General features: G+C 42.8%; 1 protein-coding gene across 4 annotated transcripts in view; it reads right to left on the bottom strand.

The window, feature by feature from the left end:
- Nucleotides 1-6324: 6324 nt before the first annotated feature.
- Nucleotides 6325-22535, bottom strand: part of WDR7 (WD repeat domain 7) — a 364436-nt gene continuing 348225 nt past the window's right edge. For all 4 annotated transcript variants that reach the window (XM_028102886.2, XM_028102888.2, XM_028102884.2 and 1 more), the window contains 2 exons: nt 14829-14933; nt 6325-9107 (listed from right to left, as the gene is read on the bottom strand). In XM_028102886.2, the coding sequence (XP_027958687.1) occupies nt 8904-9107; nt 14829-14933 (309 nt within the window). In that variant the 3' untranslated portion in view covers nt 6325-8903. The remainder of the gene's footprint in view (nt 9108-14828; nt 14934-22535) is intronic.

Raw genomic sequence — 22535 nt, forward strand, 5'->3', positions numbered from 1 at the left:
CCTCTGATGGCTGTCTTGTTGTCTCCTGTCACTTGAGGGATTCTGGAAGAACAGAGAAGGCTGGACTTTGGTGACAGAGTCTGGGACTCAACTACTAAATATGCCTCTTATTAGCTGTGTGATCTCGGTCATTTATCTTATGTGACCAGCAATTTTTTTCATCTGGGAAAGGGAGGTAATAATTCATGGCTCTCAGGATTAGGAATTAAGCAGGATAATGAATGCGGCTAGGAGAGTGTCTGGTACAAAGTACGTACTCAGAAATACCAGCTCCCCTCCTTTTTAGAAGTAAGCACTTTGGTCTGGGTTGAAGAGAGGAAACACAGGAAAACAAGGGATGGAAAAGCGTATCTTCCCGCAACACCGAGGCAGGATGTGAAGGAGGAGACCCGGACATCTCAGACTCCCGCCGTCAGACGACAGTAGTAGCATAGTTAGCGTTTATTGGATATTTACTTTGTGCCACACCCTGTTCGAAGTGCTCTACCTGTATGAACCCTTCTCTTTCAAGCTTGACAACAAGCCCGCGCAAGCCCGCGAGGTAGATATGGCCATTATCCCCATTTTGCAAATGAGGGAACGGGGGCCCACAGAGAGGTACTGAGTTAACAGGTGGCAGAGCCAGAGCTCGAACTGTGGGCAGGGTCATCTGCCGGGAAGGAGACCCTGAGACTGACTGACATTAGAGGAGCGTTCCAGGGATCTGCGTGGAGGCAGGAGGCTCGAGTGGCGGAGGGCGAGACTGGGCCGCGCTGTAGAGGCAATGGAGGTCTTGGCCGATTCCTGGGAGCCTGGAAGCTGGCCTGGCCCCCCCAGAGATGGCCCAGCTGAGGCGAGGAGGCTGGAGTCTTTGCACCCCCTTGGCCAGTTATTGGATACCGCTGCCTTCGGGAAGGAGGGTGTGGCCTTGAGGTCAGTGGCTCGCTTGGGCCTCGGATACTTCCTAGAGAAGGAGACGCCACTGAGAGATGCCACCTGCCCACAAGCCAGACCCCAGGCTCCTGGCGTCCTCCACAGTCACCCTTTGCCCCCCTGGAGATGTTCTAGCTTTGATTAAATGCTGGAAGCAGCTCTTCCAGGATTCTTGGTGGGGGGGCGGATCTTAAAAAAGAAGTACAGTGGGGCAAACCGCAGCCCGTGATGTTGCCGCTGACCTTGAAGCCACCGCTGATACACCCCGGCCCCCTCCTCCGCTAGCCATTCGAGCCCCCCCGCCGGCAAGAACCTCAGGTCCCCATCCATGACCGGTACGAACTCCTCATAACCGTACCCTTCAGGTCGACAAGCGAGGCAAGGGGATTTTGACTTTTTACTGGGGCAGGTGCCTTCAGCCTCCTGTTATCCTTCCTTGATTCCTTTGGGTTGGATAGATTGAATCCTTGCTGGCTGCCTGAGGGGTGACAGGTTTTATTAATCACTTCCAAAGAACCCAACCCCCCCCCCCCCCAAGGTTGGGCCCCTCTGGCTAGTGCGCCAACCTCGCTGCTCATTCTGGCAATTTCCCCCACCGGATCTCTAGACATCAGGACCCTATGGCCGTGCACTGCTATCAGGGGCCTCTTCGCGCAGCCCTGTGAACACCATGTCCTCTGGCCTCTCTTGCAAAGCAGGTTTTCGACCTGACAGACCGTGTCTGTTCCTCCCCTCGGAGCTTTTCGGTTCTTTCCTCCACCACCTCCCACGGCAGTTCTGGCATTTCCTCTTCAGTTTCTCTAGGAGAAGCAGCAGATTAGTACCTTGTCCCTGCTCCTTGCCAGTCTGTTTCATCCTGGTCGGTAAACTCCTCCTTGTCTCAATTTATCTTCTCTCTCCCTTTGATGCAGCACCTTGGAATCCAGCCCCAGGATCCGCCCCGTTCCTGCAGGTACATGTTGGCACCGTCCTACCAGCCCCTTTTGGGTATGGGTTGTTTTGCAAGGGAGAGGCCTCTGCACCATCAAGCAAAGGAGAAATACTTGCTTTAAAGAGAGAGGGGTGGGCCACGTGGGCAGGTCTGGGGAGGGTTTCCCAGAATCTGGGGATTTGAAGTTGTTCAAGTGCCTCGACCCAGATAGCCCCATCCATCTCAATTAGGGCTCTGGCCTTGGGGTGCGACCTTTGGAGGCCAAGGCTTCAGCCTGCCCTGGAACTCCCTCACAAAACAAGTCTTGGGTCTGATCCTCGGTTTACGCCTGGCTGTAGGAGATGAGGCTCTTTAGATCCTGCAGAGGAGTCTCTCTGGCTTTCATGCTTAGCCTTTAATTGGTGATTAATCACACTCAGCTTTTCACTGTCTTTTTCTAGTGTGCCCGGCATAGCCATCCAAGTCCATTGTCTTTATAATTTCTATTTTCCCTTACCTCTCAAATGCCTGCCATGCCAACTAGCACAGCCACTCCCATCAGTAAGCTGTCCCAATTCATCAGTGAGGAAAATTCCACAGTTGCATTCCACGATCCCCTCCTGCTGTCAACAGGATCCTTCTTGGTAATGGCTCAGTGAGTGACCCAGCTCCCAAATTCCATGTTTGTTTTTCAAGATCCTGTTTTCCTGGACCACTCCTGGCCCCAGCTGTCCTGGGTTGGGTTCTGGGAGGCAGACGGTGAGATGGAGATCCGCATACGGGAAGAGTAGAAGAGTATGGAGTGGTGTTCTCCACATCGACACGGGGAGGGAGGGAAGCGGATGTGCAGTGAGTTTGCTGAGGGCTTTGGCCCATCCCAAGGCAATGTTGGAGTTGGATGGCCCTTCAAAGTTGTTCTGAAGTGGAGCCAGGGGTCTGGACTTTGCAGCTCCTTCCGGGACCCATTGTGAAATGTGGTCGCCCCCAGGAGGGGGGAGCACGACCTTGGGGTTAAGAGCTCCCTGGCTGTAGGCAATCTCCAGGGCTCTGCAGACAGCTATCAGATACCAATACTTCCAGGGCCTGGAGAATAGATGCTTCAGCGCCGGGCTGGGAGCTGGAGCTGGGCAGGGGGCAGGGCTTGCGCACTCATGGCAGGCATCCAACACACCGTGCTCCCTGCAGACTAGAACACGGGAGAAGGAGCATGCGTAACTTACTTTTAAAACAATTTTTTTTTTTTTTACAGAAAATGAGAACTAGGGAACTAGTAAAAGTCAGAGAAGTCTTTTCTTAGAGTTTTTATGCTCATCTTTATTTTTAGAGTTTTTGCCTGCTAGCTCTCAAGTGTCCTTTGGCGGAGAAGTCCCATTTTCTGTAGGTGCAGTAATCCTTAGCAGGGGTGCCCACCAGTGCCTGCCAGCCTGTAAGTTTGAAGTAATTTATATCCACTCAGATCACAGAACAATTTGGTCTTCCATAAATTCCTACCTTAAAACAGCCCTTCCATCTTCCCAATTAATTTGTATTTACTCCTCAAGGCTCAGCCCAAGTGCTTCCTCTCTAACTTGATTCTACCCTAGAGCATGGATCACTTCCCATGTTCTCATCGCTCTCTGCCATTTTCGGCATTTATCCCATCAGCGTTGTGGCCCTTTGCTAGACAGGGAGCTCATTAGCAAGGAAACTAGAACATAGAACATATGCTTGGCATATACGAAGATTCACAAATCCTTGCGAACTGAATAAAAATGTTTCTTCACAGTATCTTTCAATTATTCATACATTTGCACTAAAGCCTGAAGTACCACTGGGTGGGTCAAGTTCTAGACCAGACATTTCACATTGGGGTAGAGTGAAGGGCTAAGGCATTTTGATACCAGTCAAGACAAGAAGATGTTGGCAATAGAACCTACACATTCAATTTCCTGTGTTTTGGGGATCCCATGAAGTCTACTCTGTGATACTTTGTCCAGAGGCTCGTTCGATCTTCATAGATGTGTATTTTGAAGAAACTCATAAGTAATCTAAAATCATCCCTGATGCTACTGTGAGTCCTAAATTTAATAGGAACTACTTTCTTTTTGAGGGATTAGTCCTAACTTCAATAGCTGTAATCAAGCAGCCCCATCTGCCGGCATGTATTTTGGTATTTCTCAGTGTCCTCAAGTTTTGGTGAGAGACCGTCACACATAGTAACGTACTGAAGAGCTTCGTGAATACAGGGAGAACCACAGAGACTCCCCTTTGGGTAAATGTCCAGACCTCTTAGTGGAGTCTAGGTAGAGATAAAAACACAGAACAAAAATCCAACAGTGTTTTCCAAAGAACACAAATAATTTACAATCTTGTTTATCCACGATCAATAAGGACTTCTAAACATCTACTAAAAATGATCAGCTCACATGCATTGAATGCATACTCTGTGCCACTCCTAACAAGCATTTTATAGGCATCATCTCATGGATCTAACAAATGCAATACATATTTATTTGAAACCAACAGCAAATCGGGCAGGTGCTAAATTCTTGCCCTTCTCTGGGACATCGCAGAATATGAAGGGCTCTTGGCTTGCTGTGTCCTCCTTCTGAAACGAATACAATTTGAAATCTGTAGCCAGATCTATCTTCTTAGAATAGAGTGGAATTTTTTAATGAGAAAGAGAGCATACAAATTAAGGCTGTATTTTCACTATTATTTTAATACTCACATAATTAGCCTGTGTTTACAGCATGCCTGATGTGGCCCATCCATGAGAAAACAGGGTTAGATACTTAGAGTACTCAGGATTCCTTTGTCCTGAGCTTGGCTGGAAGGTATGGACAACCATTTGACTTTGTTTTCTTATCTGTAGGAAAGAAAAGAACCTATATCCGTTTGATGGAAATATCTGTCCCCAGAATGAATGGATCTAATCTTGCTGGTAAGAGTGGAGTGAATTGCTTACCTTCTTCCTAGAGATGCATCAGCCTTTCATTCAGCAGGGCACTAATTAGAATACTTTTATGAGCAATTTGCTTAAAGGGACCTGGGAAACTAGAAACAATGCAAGTTCAGCAGGTACATGAACTCTTTTCTCATGCGAATGAACGAACCAAATATGAAGGAGGGTCTAAGACTTACGAGAGCATCCTGGCAGGATCAACATGAATCGAAAAACAAGATTCTAAGATGTGAGCACAAAACGATGTAACTGCTCAAAAACCAGTTCATGTCTTAAAAAAAATGTACAGAAACAAGAAGTCTAAACACTCTTTTAGGCATTCACTATTTATAGTGCTGCCTCTAGAAATGTAAGGTTTGATTAAAGAGGGACGATAACCTCCAAGCACACATTGTGAGCTTGGTTCATTTAAACAATTACAAGCACAACCTCTCTGCAGTCTTTTTTAGTTTGTAAACAGCAAAAAGAACTGAACATCTAATTTTTGAAATTCTTCTGGCTTTTCTTTTTGACCTTTGGTATTTGTATGTATTGACGATCTCTAAACCACTGTACAAAAACACCTTGAAGTGTCAAGCTTTAAAAATGAGTCTTCTTTTCTCTTTCTCCTGTGCAGCTTGGATTATCTTGGCCTTGTCAAAATACATTCTCTAGTTAGAGGTTGGAAATATTTCCCTCCTGGCTCCAAAGTATTGATTTTCTTCAACACTCAGCTCTGTCAGTCAGCTGACGGGGTGAAAGGTGAAAGTTCACCCAGCACTGCTTGGCTTTACCTTCCTATTAATGTCATGCCCTTTCCACATTTGATCAGTTTATGTGATCACCAATCATATAGGACTGGTACTGCCCCTATTCTCTCTATAAGGACACACTGAAGTCACCAGGAGACATTAAAGCAATTCCCGGGATGGACACCAGGCATCTGAATAGAGCCAAAGATGTGGCAGGCAGTTCCTTTAATATTTGTCTGTTTTCTGAAAGAAAACTACACTGTTACATGACGACTGTTTCAATTTCAGCTGTTCTATATTCTTATGTGAAAATTAAAGACGCATATTCACAACTTACACATATAACCCTCTATGAGCAACAATGACCTATTTTGTTAGTCTTGCTTTTCCTGAAACCAATTACAGCCATTACCTCAGGGATTCAAATTCAACTCCAAACTGAGTCTTAAATGAAATGAGTTTTATGATCTCCGTCCAGCACCCCCAACTCCGGGGCCAACCCATGTCATGAAATCTGACAAGATAGAATTCCGTACAACGGAAGTCTATTTAGGAGCAACTTAGGGTGGAGATAAAGCACCATGCATGCAAGTCCCTTGCCCAAACCACAGAGGGCGCTGTTGAGTTTCTGGTAGGAGTTGTTTCTCTTGCACTTTGGAAACGTATTCCTGCTCTACTGTCCTTTGTGACAAGTTTGCCTTTCCTGAAGCTAGCTCTCCAGGGAAATGAATAATTATACAGAAATAGAAGGCTTAATTTGGTACCAAAGAAGGCGGGAAGAGGGCGGGCAGGGGGGGGAGAAAGCATATGGATTTCAACTGAGAATGTTTAAGAAGAGTGAACAATGTTTTTAATGAGAAAAACAATCTTCAGGACAATTCAGTTTTATTTAACACACATATGTACACAGGGACATTCAGCACATATAGAATCTATTCAGTGGAAATGTCTTGAGAGGCAGACATTTTAATCACTTGCTGTGCACAGTGAGTTCAATCGTTACATTTTCATACAGGTGTCACGTCATGTCATCTTTTGCTTGTAAATTACCAATGAAGCCATATATGTCTCTACATTTACAAGGATAGGTCCAAATACAGTGCCAACAAAATCAATAAAACACTAAAAGCATACACTGGGATGACAATACAAAGTTTGCCTCAGTGCTGAGAAATCTAAGCAGTGATGAAGTCTGGGACTGTAGTTATCAAAACAGCCAAGAGGAGATTTGTGTTAACAAGAATGCAAATACTCATTTAGCAGTTAGAGACGTCTAACCATCAGATATCATCCACCCGACTTTTAATATTCTACTGGCCGATAATCAGACAGACTGTGGGACAGGCTGGCCTCTGCCCACTGCCCAGATGTTTTGCCCCTGGGCCTCATGGCTTTGTTCCGGACCCCGGGGTGTGTCCCACTGCGAGTCCGAGGCGGCCTGCCTATTGTCTCACATCTGTTTTAAACCCTCTAAAGGTATACTTTTGCTTCATCATTCCAAAACAACTTTGTAGTCTAGAATAAGTTAATCCCTATTTAAGTTCATAAAGTAAACATGTGCTGGGTATGGAGAAGACTTGGGAGCCCACTGAAAAAACCAAGCGCAACTTTTGTTTACCTCAGGTTTTTCTACCTATAATCGAACACAATGGCATGTGCACCAAACAAATAAATCTACACTGGATAGTTCTTTGTTTCTTCCTTGGAAACTACATATATAATCTTTATAAATACAATGTACATGCATGTGGCATCAATTCACTTTTAAAAGAACACCCAAAGTCTAAAACCAAGCAACAGTACAGGTTTGTCATCAATGCAAATAACACACTTCATACCAATAGGAAAGAGACGTTCTAGTGGATCTTAATTTCTTAACATGTTCTTTAAAAATCTGTTTTAGTAAAATGACAGATGGATTTGTTCCTGGACTGTGATCCTATTTTTTTGTATATTACATAAACTCTTAACAATCTACGCTTTTCCAATTAAATGCTCCCATTATCATTTTGGTTCCTCTGGAAATTTCCTACCTTCTCTGAATTTAATAAATCATTTTCTGTTTTAGCATTTAATAAACCATTGTGTCTAGCCAACCAATCAACAACTAACCAAACAACCAAATGCCCAACTATGTACAGATCAAGATTTGTTAGGAGCAATTCATACAAAATATTATTTTATGGATTTTTTTTTCCCATTACTATGAGCAAGAACCAGCATAATTTGACATAAAGAGAAGAAAGCGACCTAGTTAAAGTTTACTTCGAAGTGTGATGGACACCCTCATTGCAATGTTTGCTCAAATAACTTGAGAGCCCTCACATTTTATATATTCTCCTGAATGCTTGTGCCATAGGTACTAATTTTCTAGGACACTTGTGTAAAAGAAATGCTGTCTTTGTTTTCCTTTAATTGATCAGTTTGAAGGCTGAACTGTAACTATTCCATGATAACTGACATAGGTTGTACACGTGGGAACTGTAGGTCTGTAAGGTTTCTGGAAGGAAGGGGTAAGGTCTTTCTTAAAAGGACCTGTAGCAACAGACATAAGAGTCTTCTTATTTAGTATATGCTATGCTTCCAAACTCAGTTCTTTATTATAAAAGTCCATTTAAGAGATTAGAGTGACTGGATAATTATATTAACTAGATCATAAATAGTGATGATTTTTTATTTTAAACTACTAAATAGACTACTAAGCAGGATACGAGCATTTTAGAAGGCTAGGTGCCTGGGAAACTCTATTTTCCGTGAGGAGGAACAATTTTTTGGTGTATTTTCTCATTAATCTCCAATCTGTTAGGTATTAATAAAGAAAGAGTGGCTAAGCCCTAGGAAATTGGAGTGAGCAGTTTCCTAGCAGTCATGGGGGGAAAAAAACCAACCATGTAAACACAGAATCTTTTTGGTAAACAAGAATATATTTTAGGCGATCTAAAGGAAAATAACTTCGCTAATTAGGACTGCCACAATTACCTCAAAACCCAACGTCAAAACCACCAGGTTCAAGCGGGAGCTCAGAGGTGGGGTTGCTGACCTGGGCTGGGAACACAATCACAGTGTTTACTGAACTGGAGGCTTCTGGTGCACCAAGCGACAGGAGGGATCCTGGGGCCCGCAGACATCCCCCACCCCCAGCCCCGGCGGGGGAAAAACGACCTAGTGCTGACAGAAGGGCCACATCCTGCAGAGCGGTGTGTGCATGCCTCTGAATCACAGGTGACACAAGTGGGCATCTGCCCCCAAGAGCCATGCAGGAGTGACCTGGCCTCGGCCGCGCCCCCGGGGGGCACTGGTGCGGGCAGGCACTGAGGAATGATCCGTGTGAGGAAGGACAGAGGACTCTCAGCTGGGAGAACGGATGGACGGAACTCGGAGGTGGCCAGGGCAGCAGGCGCCAGCGTTAGACCATGAAGCGGTGCTCCTTCCCGTCGTGGGCCATGAGGATGACGTTGCGGTTGGAAGTCCAGATGAGCCGGGCCAGTCGCAGCGCGTTGTGGGAGCCGGGCGAGGCGGGCTGCACGGGGGGCACCTGGTAGGTCTTAATGCAGCGCAGCTGAGGTGCCGAGTTCAGCATGCCAATGCTCCCCAGCAGCGAGGTGTTCATCTGGGGAGACACAGGGACATGAGAACATGTGTGTCACTTAAGGAACCCTCTCCTGGTCACTCTCTCTGCCACAGCGCTGATGCGTGTTCAGCTGAGCATCTGTCCTTAGCCCCAACAGCGCGCCTCTCGGTGTGCCTGGAACCGCTCTGGTGCTGCTACAGTAAGTGCACAAATCCAGGCAAATCTGACTTCGTGGGTAGAACCTGACAGCAGGAGCAGCCATCAATCTTTAAGAAGGGGGCTAAATGATGGATGTTAACAAAGCAGCTCAGTCAGACAATCTTTGGCAATTGTGGGTACTTCACACAGCCGACCTTTTCTGTTCCTTCCCGTCAGGACTCCCTGCACCCCCTCAAGGACGAGTCAACCAACACAGTTTTGGGGACTTCCAGGTCATTCAAGGAAACAAAGCAAACTGGCATCCGTCCCCGTGACCCTGTCCCCCATGCGCATGTACCCACACCTTCCCTCCTCACCCGCTTTGTACAGAATTCAGTCTCTGGAAAGCTCCAGTTCATTCTGAGGGGGAAACCTGGAGTCAACTGCATCTCAATACCATATCTGTGGCTTGCTTTTTGCTGCCACGCTGAACGGAGGACACTCTAACACTTTAATGGCAATACGTTTTTATCAGTTCATTTCTGCTTTTTGGTGGCTTTTCAGGATTTGATTTGAATTTTAAGTTCTCTTAATCCATTCACAGCAGTGAAAAAGAACACGGAAATTATGGCTCAAGAACAACTATGTGTTCGGTCCAAGTGCTAAATACTGAAAGGCAGTTACCCCAGTGAACTGTTACCTGAGCAATGGGGTCTGAAGAAGCCTGTGGATTCTAAATATTACTTAACAGTTTCTCAATATACCTTTTTTTGTGCTATTGCAAATCACATGGAAAGCATACTGAAAATCAGAAAAGAGGTCTCAGAAATAGTATTTTTCTTTGCACTAATTTTCATTTCCAGTTCTTCTCTTCAGTATAACCCCCGTCTAAATGCATACGATTCTAGGGTCTTGTATAAAGCATGAAGATTATGGTTCAATGTATACAAATGGTTGACACATGAAACCTTGGCAAATCCTGGGACATGTACACTGGGTTATTGCTGATATCATGCTCTGCATTTGGATCAGTGCAAAATATAAGCCATTCTTTTCTCCGGCCCTTCTCGGCAGCACGATGGTGTCAGAGGGCGTAAATCATGGCATCTCTAGCAGGATGCGTGCAGGCTCCACTGACATTTTCACAATTTAAATCATCTTGAGTAATAACCCTTTTAAGATGACTAATGTTACTGATTTTCCTGCATTAATAATAGTGCCGAACACAACACAGAGGTGAAAAAAAATCACTAGTGTACGAGGTCACATTTTAAAACCAAATGTATGGTTATCATTAACTCTTTCTATTAAAGTTAACATTTAAAACTAGACAGTACCTTACTGTCTGTCATCCTCCAAAAACTTCTTTCCTTCCTTCCTTCCCCCCACCTTTTCCAAAAACTCCATAACAGACAAAAATCAATGTCTTGTTGCTTTCGGAAGGTTCCCAAATAGTTTAAATATAAATAATGGTGGTGAGCTTGATTTGATAGTCCTCACTTGTACAAAAAAGTAACAGTACATAATAATTTAGTCCTCTAACAGAACAGATCCAAATGATCCAGAAAATTGGTGGTTAACATTAACTGGCATCAACAGGCATACTGTGCTTTAATAATAATTAATAAAAAAATCTCATTTCTCAGTTGATAAACAACTACAAACTATTTTTCATGCTTTATGGATTTTCTATGAAAATATGTATGAAGCTTGAGTTCTGCTGGTGACTCCAAATGCTAAGGGTATCCAACATGCTCAGCCACTTCCTTATTTTTAATTCTTTCCTGCAAAATTTAGCCGCATACCAGAAACGTGTTGAGGGCCAAAGGGCGACAGGGAGAGGGTACCTTATTAGAATGCTACGGATGGAAAAACGTCAACAAGAAGTCCATCATTCCATCTGGGTTCTCCTTATAAGCTGAGCCAGCCCATGAGTGACTGATAGATCATTTGATAAACTGATTGATAAATGCCTTCGGAAGGGTCACACAGCCTTCCCGCCTCAGAACGGGGCTATGTGAAGTTCTATGTGGGATGGCAGTGTTACACATGCACAAGGCTGGGATGAGGAAGACCCTGAGGTTAACGAGAATGTGTTGATCCTCAGAGCATGCTCTCCCTATGACCTCTTTAGAGTGGAGATAATCTGAAGTAGTAAAGGTGAGTAGTCCTTTTTCCAAAAAGCTCAGCCAAACAATGCTCACTGCAGCAACGAACCATGCTGTTATCCAATATTAATGTTTTCTTGACCAGTGACCATCTTACAAACTACATGAAAGGGCAATCTGAGTCTCGAATGAATAAAAACTACCCGGAGTTAGAGTATTTGGTAACCTTCAAGTTTTTCTTAATTACAAAGATACTAAACAACTCATTGTGGAACATTTGAATAATAAAGAGAAGTATAAAAGAGAAAGCAAAAGGCCCCGAAATCTTACTTCCCAAAGACAATCACTAACATTTTGGCAAACTTCTTTCCAGACCTACAATTTTGTGTACATATAAGAAGAAGCGGGTTTCAGGAGTTTTATGTAAAACAAGCTCATATTAGAAGGCAGTTAGTTTCACAATCTGCCTCTTTCATTCAAAAAAAATGTTGAGAACCATCTTTTCATGTTAATGGCCACAGATTTACAGTATCCTTTTTAAAGGCTGAAGAGGATTCTATTTTACGGTGGAATATATCACCATAAGTGAAACCAATATCCATCTAATTTACTTTGGGCATTTCTGGGAGAGGATACTCCCTAGTTGGAGGGTAGTGGTGAAATTTAGGTGAGGGAATCACAGTTGTACTTGATTTCGTTACTCAACTCCCCTCGTTCAAATACCAATGGAGACCCTGATGTGAAATATTCAACTTATAGGAATATGTTGTCAGAGGATCAAAGGGTTTGGAAGATTGCCTGATGACATCATTCCATAGCTGAGTTTGTAAATAACTAGAGGGCAACTTTGGTTTTTCCCTTCCCTTTAAAAATAATGCTTCACAAAACCAGTTCTGTGAAGATTATTTTCTGAACACATAGAAACACATACAGATGTAATTCATCAAAACAGAAAGTGTTTTAATGCAATTCTCAGTGTAAGTAATGCTGCACACAAACCTTTTACTAAGTCTCACTTGAGTAATTATCCAACCAATATTTCTCATTAACACTCATTTCTCAGCAAAGATTTTAATAGCTCATAGCTTTTGTAAGGTCCTGTATTAATAAGACTTCATTAAGTTTTCAAAATATATTACAGTACATTTACTGGAATAATACAAAAGTATTATCATACATCATTAGAACTAAACAATATGTATCTAAATAAATCAGCAAAACCCCTTTTGGGAGAGCAGCAGGAGATCCAACAATGCTTTCTTGACTCTCTTTAATTCAAATCAACCCCCCTTCTACCTTCTACCTCTGGAAGAGGTTTTATTCTATTTTCTTGATAAAGCTGAAATGTTTCTGTGCCTTTGGCTTAAGTTTCAAGACCCAGTGGGGTATAATTTAAGAAATGGGCTGCATTTTACATCCTGACATTGGGTTTGGAGGCGAAGACTTGGGTGTTGCCTGAGCCGCCCCTGGCCTTGGTGCACTGCACCCACACCTGCGGCCAGCCCGAGGCGGCCCCGGGAGTGGAGGAGCGCGCGCCAAGGAAGCGCGCTATGGTTCCATCACGCGCATGGCTGCGTGTACAGACGTGCAGGTTCAAGTGTGCTTGGCAAAGCCCAGGGGCAGCGGCACGAGGCTGAAGAGGGGAACTGGAGAAGAAGTATCTCGGAAAGCTACCATCTATCTAACGAATGATCCCGAGCTCTAAGGTGAGAAAGGATGCTAACCCTAATCCCCTCAATGTGCTAGGCAGGAACTTTGATAAAAATAGAAAAAAAATTCAAGGAAGAGATGATCATATCCAAACAGAACCCTGAACACCTAGATAATGGGGAAAAGGTTTACCATATAGAAAATCAGGAAAATACTGGAAACAGTTTCAAATCTGGCTAAGTTAGGAGGTATTCCTTTATAAAACAAATTTTTTTTTCTGAGAAAAGTTGGACAAAACCAAAAAGATTTTTGTTTATTCCACAAAGAAAGCATGGACCAACCCAAGCTCCTTGAAAGCGGGAACTTACGGCTTGTTGACTCCATATCCCTAAAGGAGAAGCCGGCACCCGGCACTTCAACACCATTGAATAAATGTGGAATGAATGTGGAGCTTTATATAAACACTCCTCTGGGATTCCAACAGAGTGGGAAATAGCAGAAAATTTGTATCAAAGCACAGTTCGTATAAAGAGACCACTGTATAGAAAAACAATTGGTGGGGGAACCCTTTAAAGAAGCACTGTTGCGAGGGTCCACTCTACGGACGCCTAACAGGCTGGTGGCGCGGACGGCAGCAATGCAAACCACAGGCCCTGCAGTGGACCACTGGGAGAAATGGGGACCGGGGAGCTCTCCAAGGAAAAGAGTTTAATATGAGCCAATTAAGATGCTGGAGATATATTCTGGGAGAAAAGATAATGAGAAAATAAACTGGAAAACTAAATTAGATGAAGAGCAGGAAAAGTCTGTGACAGATTTGGAAGTTGTCATGCTTTAATAGCATGTTGTTAATTAAGCAATTTATTGTATCTGTTTTACATTTTATTAGGTATTGATTTTTTTAAAACCATCAAGTTGTGCTGAAGTCTTATTTAAACTTTCATTTTTTTTTTTTTTAAGCTTTCAAGGCAATAAACTGAATCTCATAAAACATACTTGCATCCTAGGAAAGTAAAGGTAACAACCAAATTTTAAATTGGCTTTTCATGAAGGAGGGAGTTGATAATGTTTAATTTTTTTATAACTATCAGGAGGAAGATAATTAAAAAGATGGGATGGAGATTAATCACTGAGGACAAAAGAAATTCTATTGTAAAAATTAGGTGCTCAAAGTTAATATGCATTTTAATCAGAATTAAATATAGGCATCCTCATAAACTGCCACTCAATGATACTCAGGTTTTTGAAAATGTCTGGGTAGTTTGGGAATGAAGAGCCCTATGTGGGAAAGTGAGAATGCAAAGAGAAATTAGATAACGTAAGCAGGATATGGAGGTGATACCCGGCTGCCCTTCCCCTGTACCCTCTGCCCCGCTGGAGCTGTCCGCATCCTTGCGCAGGGCCTGCCGGGCCCCGTGCCTTTCTGGCCAGGCCCTCAGGCACGCCGTGCCCTTGCTTACCACCGAAAGGCTCTCCCTTTCTCTCAATCTGCCCTACCCTTACCCTCTGGCCCTTCCTCACCCTTGTCGTGTCTCAGTTCAGATGTCACTTCCTCTGTGAGCTGGTCCCACAACCTTATTCTCAGGCTCCCCTCTGTATTATAATTGCTTCTTTACATGTGTCTCCCGCAGACCTCAAGCTCTGTGAGAGCAGACCCTACTCCCTCCAGATGACTCACTGTATTCTCAGCGCACCCTGCATGCTAGCATGTGGTACAGAATCAGTCAGCAATAAATACTTGATGTTTGTTGAAAAAAGAGGGGAGGGTAGGAGGAAGGGCTGGTGGGCAGGCCTAACAGGAAGCCTCTCTCAGCAAAAGCGAATCATGCAGTATACACCAAGACCCTGTGGCATCTACACTTACCTGCCAGAAAGAAATGTGGCTGTCCGTATTTGAGTAGGTGGCAAGATATCGTCCATCAGGGGCAAAGGCCACTGCAGTGACTGGTCCCTTGTGTCCATGGATTGTCTGAAATAAAGTGCAGTCATTAATGGTCTGCAGTCCACAGAACTATTGCACATACACAAGCAAATGCATTCAATGTTGAACAAGTTATGTCACGGAGATTAGATACTGTTATGTTCTTGATTTATAAAATCAGATTAGAAAAATAGGGAAAGCAACCAAAGTTCTCTCGCTGATATATCCAAGGGCTTTATTTAATCTTGTTCTGAAGGATCTACCTGTATCTGAGTTGGGAGAACAGCATGAATCCAAAGGAAAAGCGTATATTAATGGGTGAACCAATGTGTTAATTCATTTATGTCCATTAGAGGGAAGAATTTTATAATTAATTAGGAAGGTAAGCAAGGGATCACCAAATCTATGTAGGAACCTCACTCATCTGAAATGAAAAATAATCAAAGCTGTATCATAACATCCCTGTTCTGGAAGGAGTTAAAAACTATAATTTCAACGCTTAGTAATTATACATTTTTCATGTTTTATGCTTCATTTCCCACCAATAACACTGTGTTTAAATGCATATGGCTGCAATTAGTAAACATACACATACCTGGTGGAGGTTTGAGCACATATATAAATCAAGTACTATTAAAAACAAGTTAACAGAGATAATTTTGAGCCTCTGCCAAATAGCTATCATTGATTTAACCATGAATTGAAAAAATGGGGGTTGTATTTTTGACGAGGTCTATGATAAAAGGTCTTTACTAATACAAAATTACACTCGTTTCATGATATTAAGTTATCAAAAATACTGGCATACTAAAGCAAATTAGCATAATATTATATTAGAGTCCTTTCAGTCAATGACTAAAGAGCATACCTCCACCACATTAACCAATATTCACTCTGCTTACAAGCTGTGGGTTGGTTTTCTCCCTTTGTCTGAAAGCAATGGAGAAATATGTTCTCTTAAACTAAGACAATACCAGGAAGGTTTATTTCCATCTGCTATTTTTTGATGAACAATTGTGAACCCTGAGTCCTGGTGGGCACATCAGGCTCATTAGGTGACTCAGCCACATACATATTGTAAATTTCAGTAAGAATAGTCTCCTAATTTATAGCTGAGTGATTAAAATGAGGTAGCGAGGGAGGAGAGAGGGATGGGGATACAGCTTGTTCCTTAGTTGCTCTTTGGATTTTGTTCTTTTCTGTCATTAGACTTTCAGGGCACTGTCGGATCCAAAATAATGCCTGTTTTTCCACACTTGGAGAAAACATGTTCTACTGGTAAAACACTGGGCTTCGAGCTGGCAGAGAGCACTGCTCTGAGTCAGGCAGCCTGGCTTGCATTTGGGCTCTACTGCTTGCTGAAGGACCTAGGGCAAAGGGTGGAAGTTACTTAACCTCAGAGTACCCATGGCTAGAAAGGAGGAATGATGATGATGATGATGATGATGATATGTGCCTCAAAGAGCTCTGTGAAGATTAAATGAGTTACTAGATATGTAGCACTCTGCACAGTGATGGCACAGAATAAGAATCCAATAAGCAATATTAATGTTTGTATGTACTTCCCCTCACGTAAAGATGACCAGACATATAGATTTGAAAGCTGTTAGGAGAGTAGATCTTAAATGTCCTCAGCAACAAAAAAAGAAATGTAATTATGTGACAAGATGGAAGTGTTATTAGCTAATGCTGTGGTGATCATCATTTTTCAATATATAAGTTTATCAAACCATCACACATACACCTTAAACATATATGTTATATGTCAATTGTATCTCAATAAAACTGGGAAAAATGATTAGGCAAATGTAAACAATCACAAAACTTGATTACTTGAGTATACAATTTAATGAAAAGGAAATGCCCTAATCATATATCCCAGAATCAGTGTCAGCGAGCATACGAGGTAGTCCAGAAACAGATTTCATTTCATTAAACGGATATGGTAACTATCCATGGTGCTAGGCCACTAATGTGGTGCTAAATTAAGCAACAGGGTGAGCATGCATGCTGAATAATTATTCTGCCATCTACACTAAAATGAAAATTACTGTGGATGAGGGTAAAGAACTTAACCAATTAAAAGGGAAAAACTGACAACTCCCACTTACTAGGGCAATTTAATGAGCTCATTGGAAAACATCTTTAATTGTTTTTTAAAATCAAGATTCAGTTCTGCTAAAAATCTGAAAGCTTATGGGGCCAATTTAAAGCTATGTTATGGTTAAGACAGTTGATTAGTAAGGCCTTGCTTTAAAACAGAGGTTGTAAACTGAAGACTCTTAAGCTGAAACCAGACTGTAGATGTGTTTGGTTTGGCCTGAAAGATGTTTCAAAAAATGTTTTCTGGTCATCATGTAAAATCAAGATTTCTAGCCTCTCCTGAAAGACCAGAAGCTCTGGCAATCCTGGGTCTTTGTTTACATGTGGCTACAACAGCCAGGGATGAGGTGAGGCAGCCCCTTCAGCCTGGACACTTGCCCTCCACTTCCCCTGTTCCATCCCCCACACACAAGAGGGCCTGCACAGCTAAGACCCGCTGCCTGCCTCCCTTATTTCCTGCCTAGTCTCTCCTGGCATTTAATGCAACCCTTCCATTAAGAATACCTGATTCAAAATATTTTCTTCTGTAAGAAATAAAAAGTGTTGGTGAGGATGTGGAGAAAAAGGAACCCTCGCTACAGCATTGGTGGGAATGCAACTGGTATAGCCACTGTGGAAAACAGAATGGAGGCTCCTCAAAAAATTAAGAATAGAAATATCATATGGTCCAATAATTCCACCACTGGGCACTTACCCAAAGAAAATGAAAATACTAATTCAAAAAGCTATATGCACCCCTCTGTTTACTGTAGCTTTATTTACAATAGCCAAGATATAGAAGCAACCGAAGTCCATCAATAAATGAATGGATAAGGAGGATGTGGTGCATACACGTGTGCACGCACACACAAATATTATGCAGCCATAAAAAAAGATGAGAACATGCCATTTGTGACAACATGGACACACCTAGAGGGAGGGCATTGTGCTAAGTGAATTAAGTTAGACTAAAAAAGACAAATACCATATGACTTCACTTATATGTGGAACCTCAAAAAAAAAAAAAAGCAGAATCAGACCTATAAACACAGAGAACAAACTGAGGGTTGCCAGAAGGGGGGGGATGGGCAAAATGGGTGAAAGGGATTGGGGACATCCAGGCTTCCAGTTATGGAATGATTATGTCATGGGAATAGAAGGCATGGCATCAGGAGTGCAGTCAATGATAGCGTAATGGTGTTGTGTGCTGACAGGTGGGGACTACACTTGTGTGAGCACAGCATAATGTTTACACTTGTCAAATCACTAGGCTGTATGCCTGAAACTATGTAATGTAACACTGTGTATCAACTATACTAAAAAAAATCCAAAAAAACCAAAATAGTTTCTTCCATGTTCTGGGGTCCTAGTATGCATTTAAAGTGTGAGTAGACTAAAAGTTCCTCTGAGAAAAGTGGGCCCTTCCTACAAGCCCCCCAAAGCCCAACTTTGTGTAGAAGTGGATGAGCCCCCTTCTGGAGTTTGGGCCCCTAAATCTTGAAAACAGAATGCTAAACCTGCCCTCCTTCAGATTAGCATCCCTCCTTTGTCAGCAACCAGGATGTGCTCCCGACAATAAGAAGGCAACGGTGAGTTGGCCATCAACCAGCAGGTCCAAAGGATGTACCAACCCAATGGTCACATGAATGTAACTCTCCCTGAGGCTAAGTCAGCCCTGTTGTAAAGGCAGAAAGCCAGACACACTGGCTCCTTCAGAAAAGTCTTCACAAACTCTTTTCTTATTACATGTTCATCTTTTACAGAGGGCCGGTATTTAAAACATCCACTTGAAGATTACTTCCGTGTCAGCTGAGGACACCCTTCCTTATGCTATCCAGTGTCTCTAAGAGAAGATCCTGTGAATTAGATTAGATGTCAGCTTGGACTTTTCTGCCAGTAACATGTTTACCTTTTCCAATAAATGTTGCTGCTTTCTTGTATCATGTAACAATAATTACATAATCTTAACATGTGCTTGCATACTGAACTGCATTTGCTAGTTTCTTTAAAGTCTGTTTTGGGCAAAGGGGCACTACACCTAAGATCAGAACACGCAGATACTGCTAGGCGCCCCACAGGGTATCTTAACCTGGCCCAGAGAAAACCCTGGAACTCAGACTACAGTGTCAGCTCAGACACCTGTTGTCTTATAAGAAAGCAAGTACCACTCATGGTAGCTCAGGGAAGCTCACTGTTTTCAATGGTTTGCTACATCTGGTGAGTTCATTACAATCTCAGCCTAAGAGGTGCTTCAGAGTGCAGTGTAATGGAAATGTTGCCATTGTCTTTTGTTCCGAATCTCTGCACTTCTTGGAACCGTGCAGGCACCACCTGAACTGACTTTAACCTCGCTTCCGGCATCAGAGATGCAGCTGTGCAGGGATCATGCAAACCTGTTAAGTGCTCTGGATGGAGCAAACCCATCTTAAATGCTGAACACTAAAGAATATTTCCCAGAACAACAGGTTTCAAAATAAAAGGAGATGGGGTCTACATTTATATGCGAGTGAGTATCATGTCTTATTTTTCATCAAAGTAATTGCTGTCTTGAAAAGACAGAAATGGAATACAAAGAAATTAATCTAATTCAAGAAGTGCTATGAACAATAAAAGAAATCAAGCAGTTACCCCTAGCAGGAGACAGAGTGTGGAACTATTAAACACCCCCTCCGGTGTTTCTTACCAAAGAAAAGGAACTGGGAGGCAGGATTAGTAATGAGCAATGCTGCAACTTGCCAACCAATTTTAACAGGCACTTTCCATGCACTCTGCAAAGAAACATAACTAACCCTCCTGTATAGAGGAGAGGAGAGGCACAGATTTCAAAAAACGATATGGTCAGTGCCAACAGAAGCTATGACCGTCTAGGATATTTTCTTTAAAACTGTTCTTTACATGGTCTGTCTCTTTCTGGAGTTCTTGATATTCAGCTTCCAAAGGACAAGTTTGAGAACTGAAACCAAAATGCAGGACTCTTACTGCACCCACTTTAGAGGCTGAACAAGATCAAACAGAACATTTTATATTTATTTGCATGTCTCACGACTTTTTGAAAGGGGAGGAAAAAAATCCCAACCAAACAAAATACTTTCCTACTTTTGACATAAAGTGTGAAGAAAAGGTTTCCTAAAGTAGGTAAGGTTTTTCTATCATGAGCACCAACACAAGGGGAAGGTTTATAAAGTACAGACCATGTATTTTTTATGATATGTACTAAAATGACTTGGAAAATGAAAGAACTTGGACTGCACCGTCATTAGCCTCACCCGAGGTGTATAGGGGCAAGAGAGAAGACGGCCATGTTGGTTGTAGGCCTTCTCAGGGAGCAGCATGGCTAGTTTAGGATTAAGATACGCACTTGCGATTTGGGGGGTGCTTGGAAGGTCTGCTGACTCACCAAGGACTTCCCATGTCCCCAGTTGGCTGCACATGGTCTCTGAAATTTCTAAGAATACAATGAATACAATGAAGCAACTGGCCAAGGTATTTTCCCTAGAACGTGTTCTGACAGAGAGCAAATAGGATAAACATGCTTTCATGAGGGATCAGCATGGCAGACGTCCTCAGTTTGAGGAGAACCTGAATGAAGTATGCATACAGAGACAAGAAACAGATTGGAGGTGGGCCAGATATTCAGAGAAGTGAGTGCCTAGGAAGTAGGATGAGCCCTGAGAAGAAAAGGAGAGTAAAACCAAAGACCTACAAATACCGACATTTTCCTAGTGCTGGTTCCTCTTAAGGACAACAAGCAAAGCCAAGGGAAGTTCAGGACACACCTCTGCACCTGAAACACCAACCATACATTTGACATCTCTTACAGACTGCGCCAAAGTCAGAAAAGGGCAGATAAGGACAGCGAGCCAGGGTCTGATGGGCATGCTTTTCTGACATCCCAATACACAAGGCCCCTGATTTCATGGCTGACTGGTGGGGAGGTAACTGTTCAAGGCAGAGAGAAGACAAAGACATTGCTCTGACTGACAGCTCTATTTGTTAGGCAAGGCAAAGACTCATCAAAAAAGAGCCATTTCAAATGAGTTGAAAAGTTAAGAATTAATTACATTCTGGAAAAAAAACTCCCCCTTTCTTTTCTTCGAAGCAACCAATTTGTGAAAATTTTATTATATATTCAAGGTTCCACAGCTCAAGGAAACGAATAATTTAGGCATATGATGCCATTAAAAAAAAGGTTTCATTTATGGCCGATGAGAAGACCCAAGTAAAATTTAATTACTGCTATGAACTAAGCCTTTTCCAGCCTTTTAGTGTGTGGGTTCTTAAGGCCCCATGACGTTGCCACGAACACTGAAAGGTCACCCATTCTTTTCTATATATGAACAGGGCTGCTTAAGGCCGGCCTAGACAGATGAAAATCTATTCTGTTTTCAAATATCTCTAGAGAAGATTCTAAAACCTCCCCCAAGAACCCTTTTCTGTGTTGAACAGTGTGTGTTGTCAGGAAATTTTCCCTTGTATCAAATCTAAGTCCAAAATGCTACAGTGTGAACCCACTTCCTCTTACTCTGGTCTCTGCAGAGATGGGGAACAGCCAGTCACCTATCAGCACCGTAACCTTTTATAGACTTGAGGACGGTTACCGCAATTTGCCCCTTCTTTTACTTATTTTTTATTTTCGGGATTAAAAAAAAAAATCTCAGTGTCTCTAATATTTCGTTTCATTTTCCAAATTTTAGTCACATCCATGGCTTTTCCTTAAACTCTCTCCAAGCTTTTCCAATCAAGCCAGCATAGAGTTGGATGGTACCTTAAAGCCATCTTATTTAGCTATGTCTCAAAATGTGGAATTTCAAACTGACTGAGCTGACCCCGGCAACTGAGTGTCCTCAGAGTCGCTCAGAGCACTGGGGAAGAAGGCCTGCACTGGGCGTATTATCAGAGCACCGTGACTGTGCCTGGGAAAAGCTTCCGTAAAGTTGCTGGTGTGCAGATGGCTGACAGGCAAAGTCCCCCCCTCCCAACGTCGCTACTAGGAACACAGGCTATGGACACCTGTGGGTGCCCTTGGCTATGCCGCACTGCCTCGAGGGCCTCCCCTGACAAAACCACAGACTGTCAGTCCCTGTTTTCAATCCTTTTCCCCTACCCTTTCCAAAAGTCATCTGTACTAATTTTGCCTTCTGGCTCTTTATTTTCATTTAAAAATGTACTCCCACTCAATTATTGTCCAATGAGCCTATTCTATTACTTGCTGTCTACTTCTGCAACTTAACAATTCTTGACACTTACAACTATCACTTGGGTGCTTAAAGAACACTTTCTGGCTCATGACTGTGGTCACTGATAAAATATGACTCCTACAACTTCATACCTTAATTTAAAACAAAAAAAATTGGATTTATCAAAGGCCAAGTGCAAAGCAGCTTTTGTCATCCTTCAACTACGTTCTAAAATTGTACACCGACAGGTACACAAGTGTGTGCGGCTTTGCCAGGCACGCAGGGGGTCCAGAAAGCATAAGGAGAAACTTTGATAGCACATGTTCTGTACTTTTATATACTCTTCTTCATCCTTACAGATTAACGCTATGAGATAAGAACACTACAGGAT

The sequence above is a fragment of the Eumetopias jubatus genome, unplaced genomic scaffold (genome assembly GCF_037043125.1).
Source record: "Eumetopias jubatus isolate StellerSeaLion01/CBP00866 unplaced genomic scaffold, mEumJub1_p1.0 scaffold_16, whole genome shotgun sequence".
NCBI classification, from domain to species: Eukaryota; Metazoa; Chordata; class Mammalia; order Carnivora; family Otariidae; genus Eumetopias; species Eumetopias jubatus.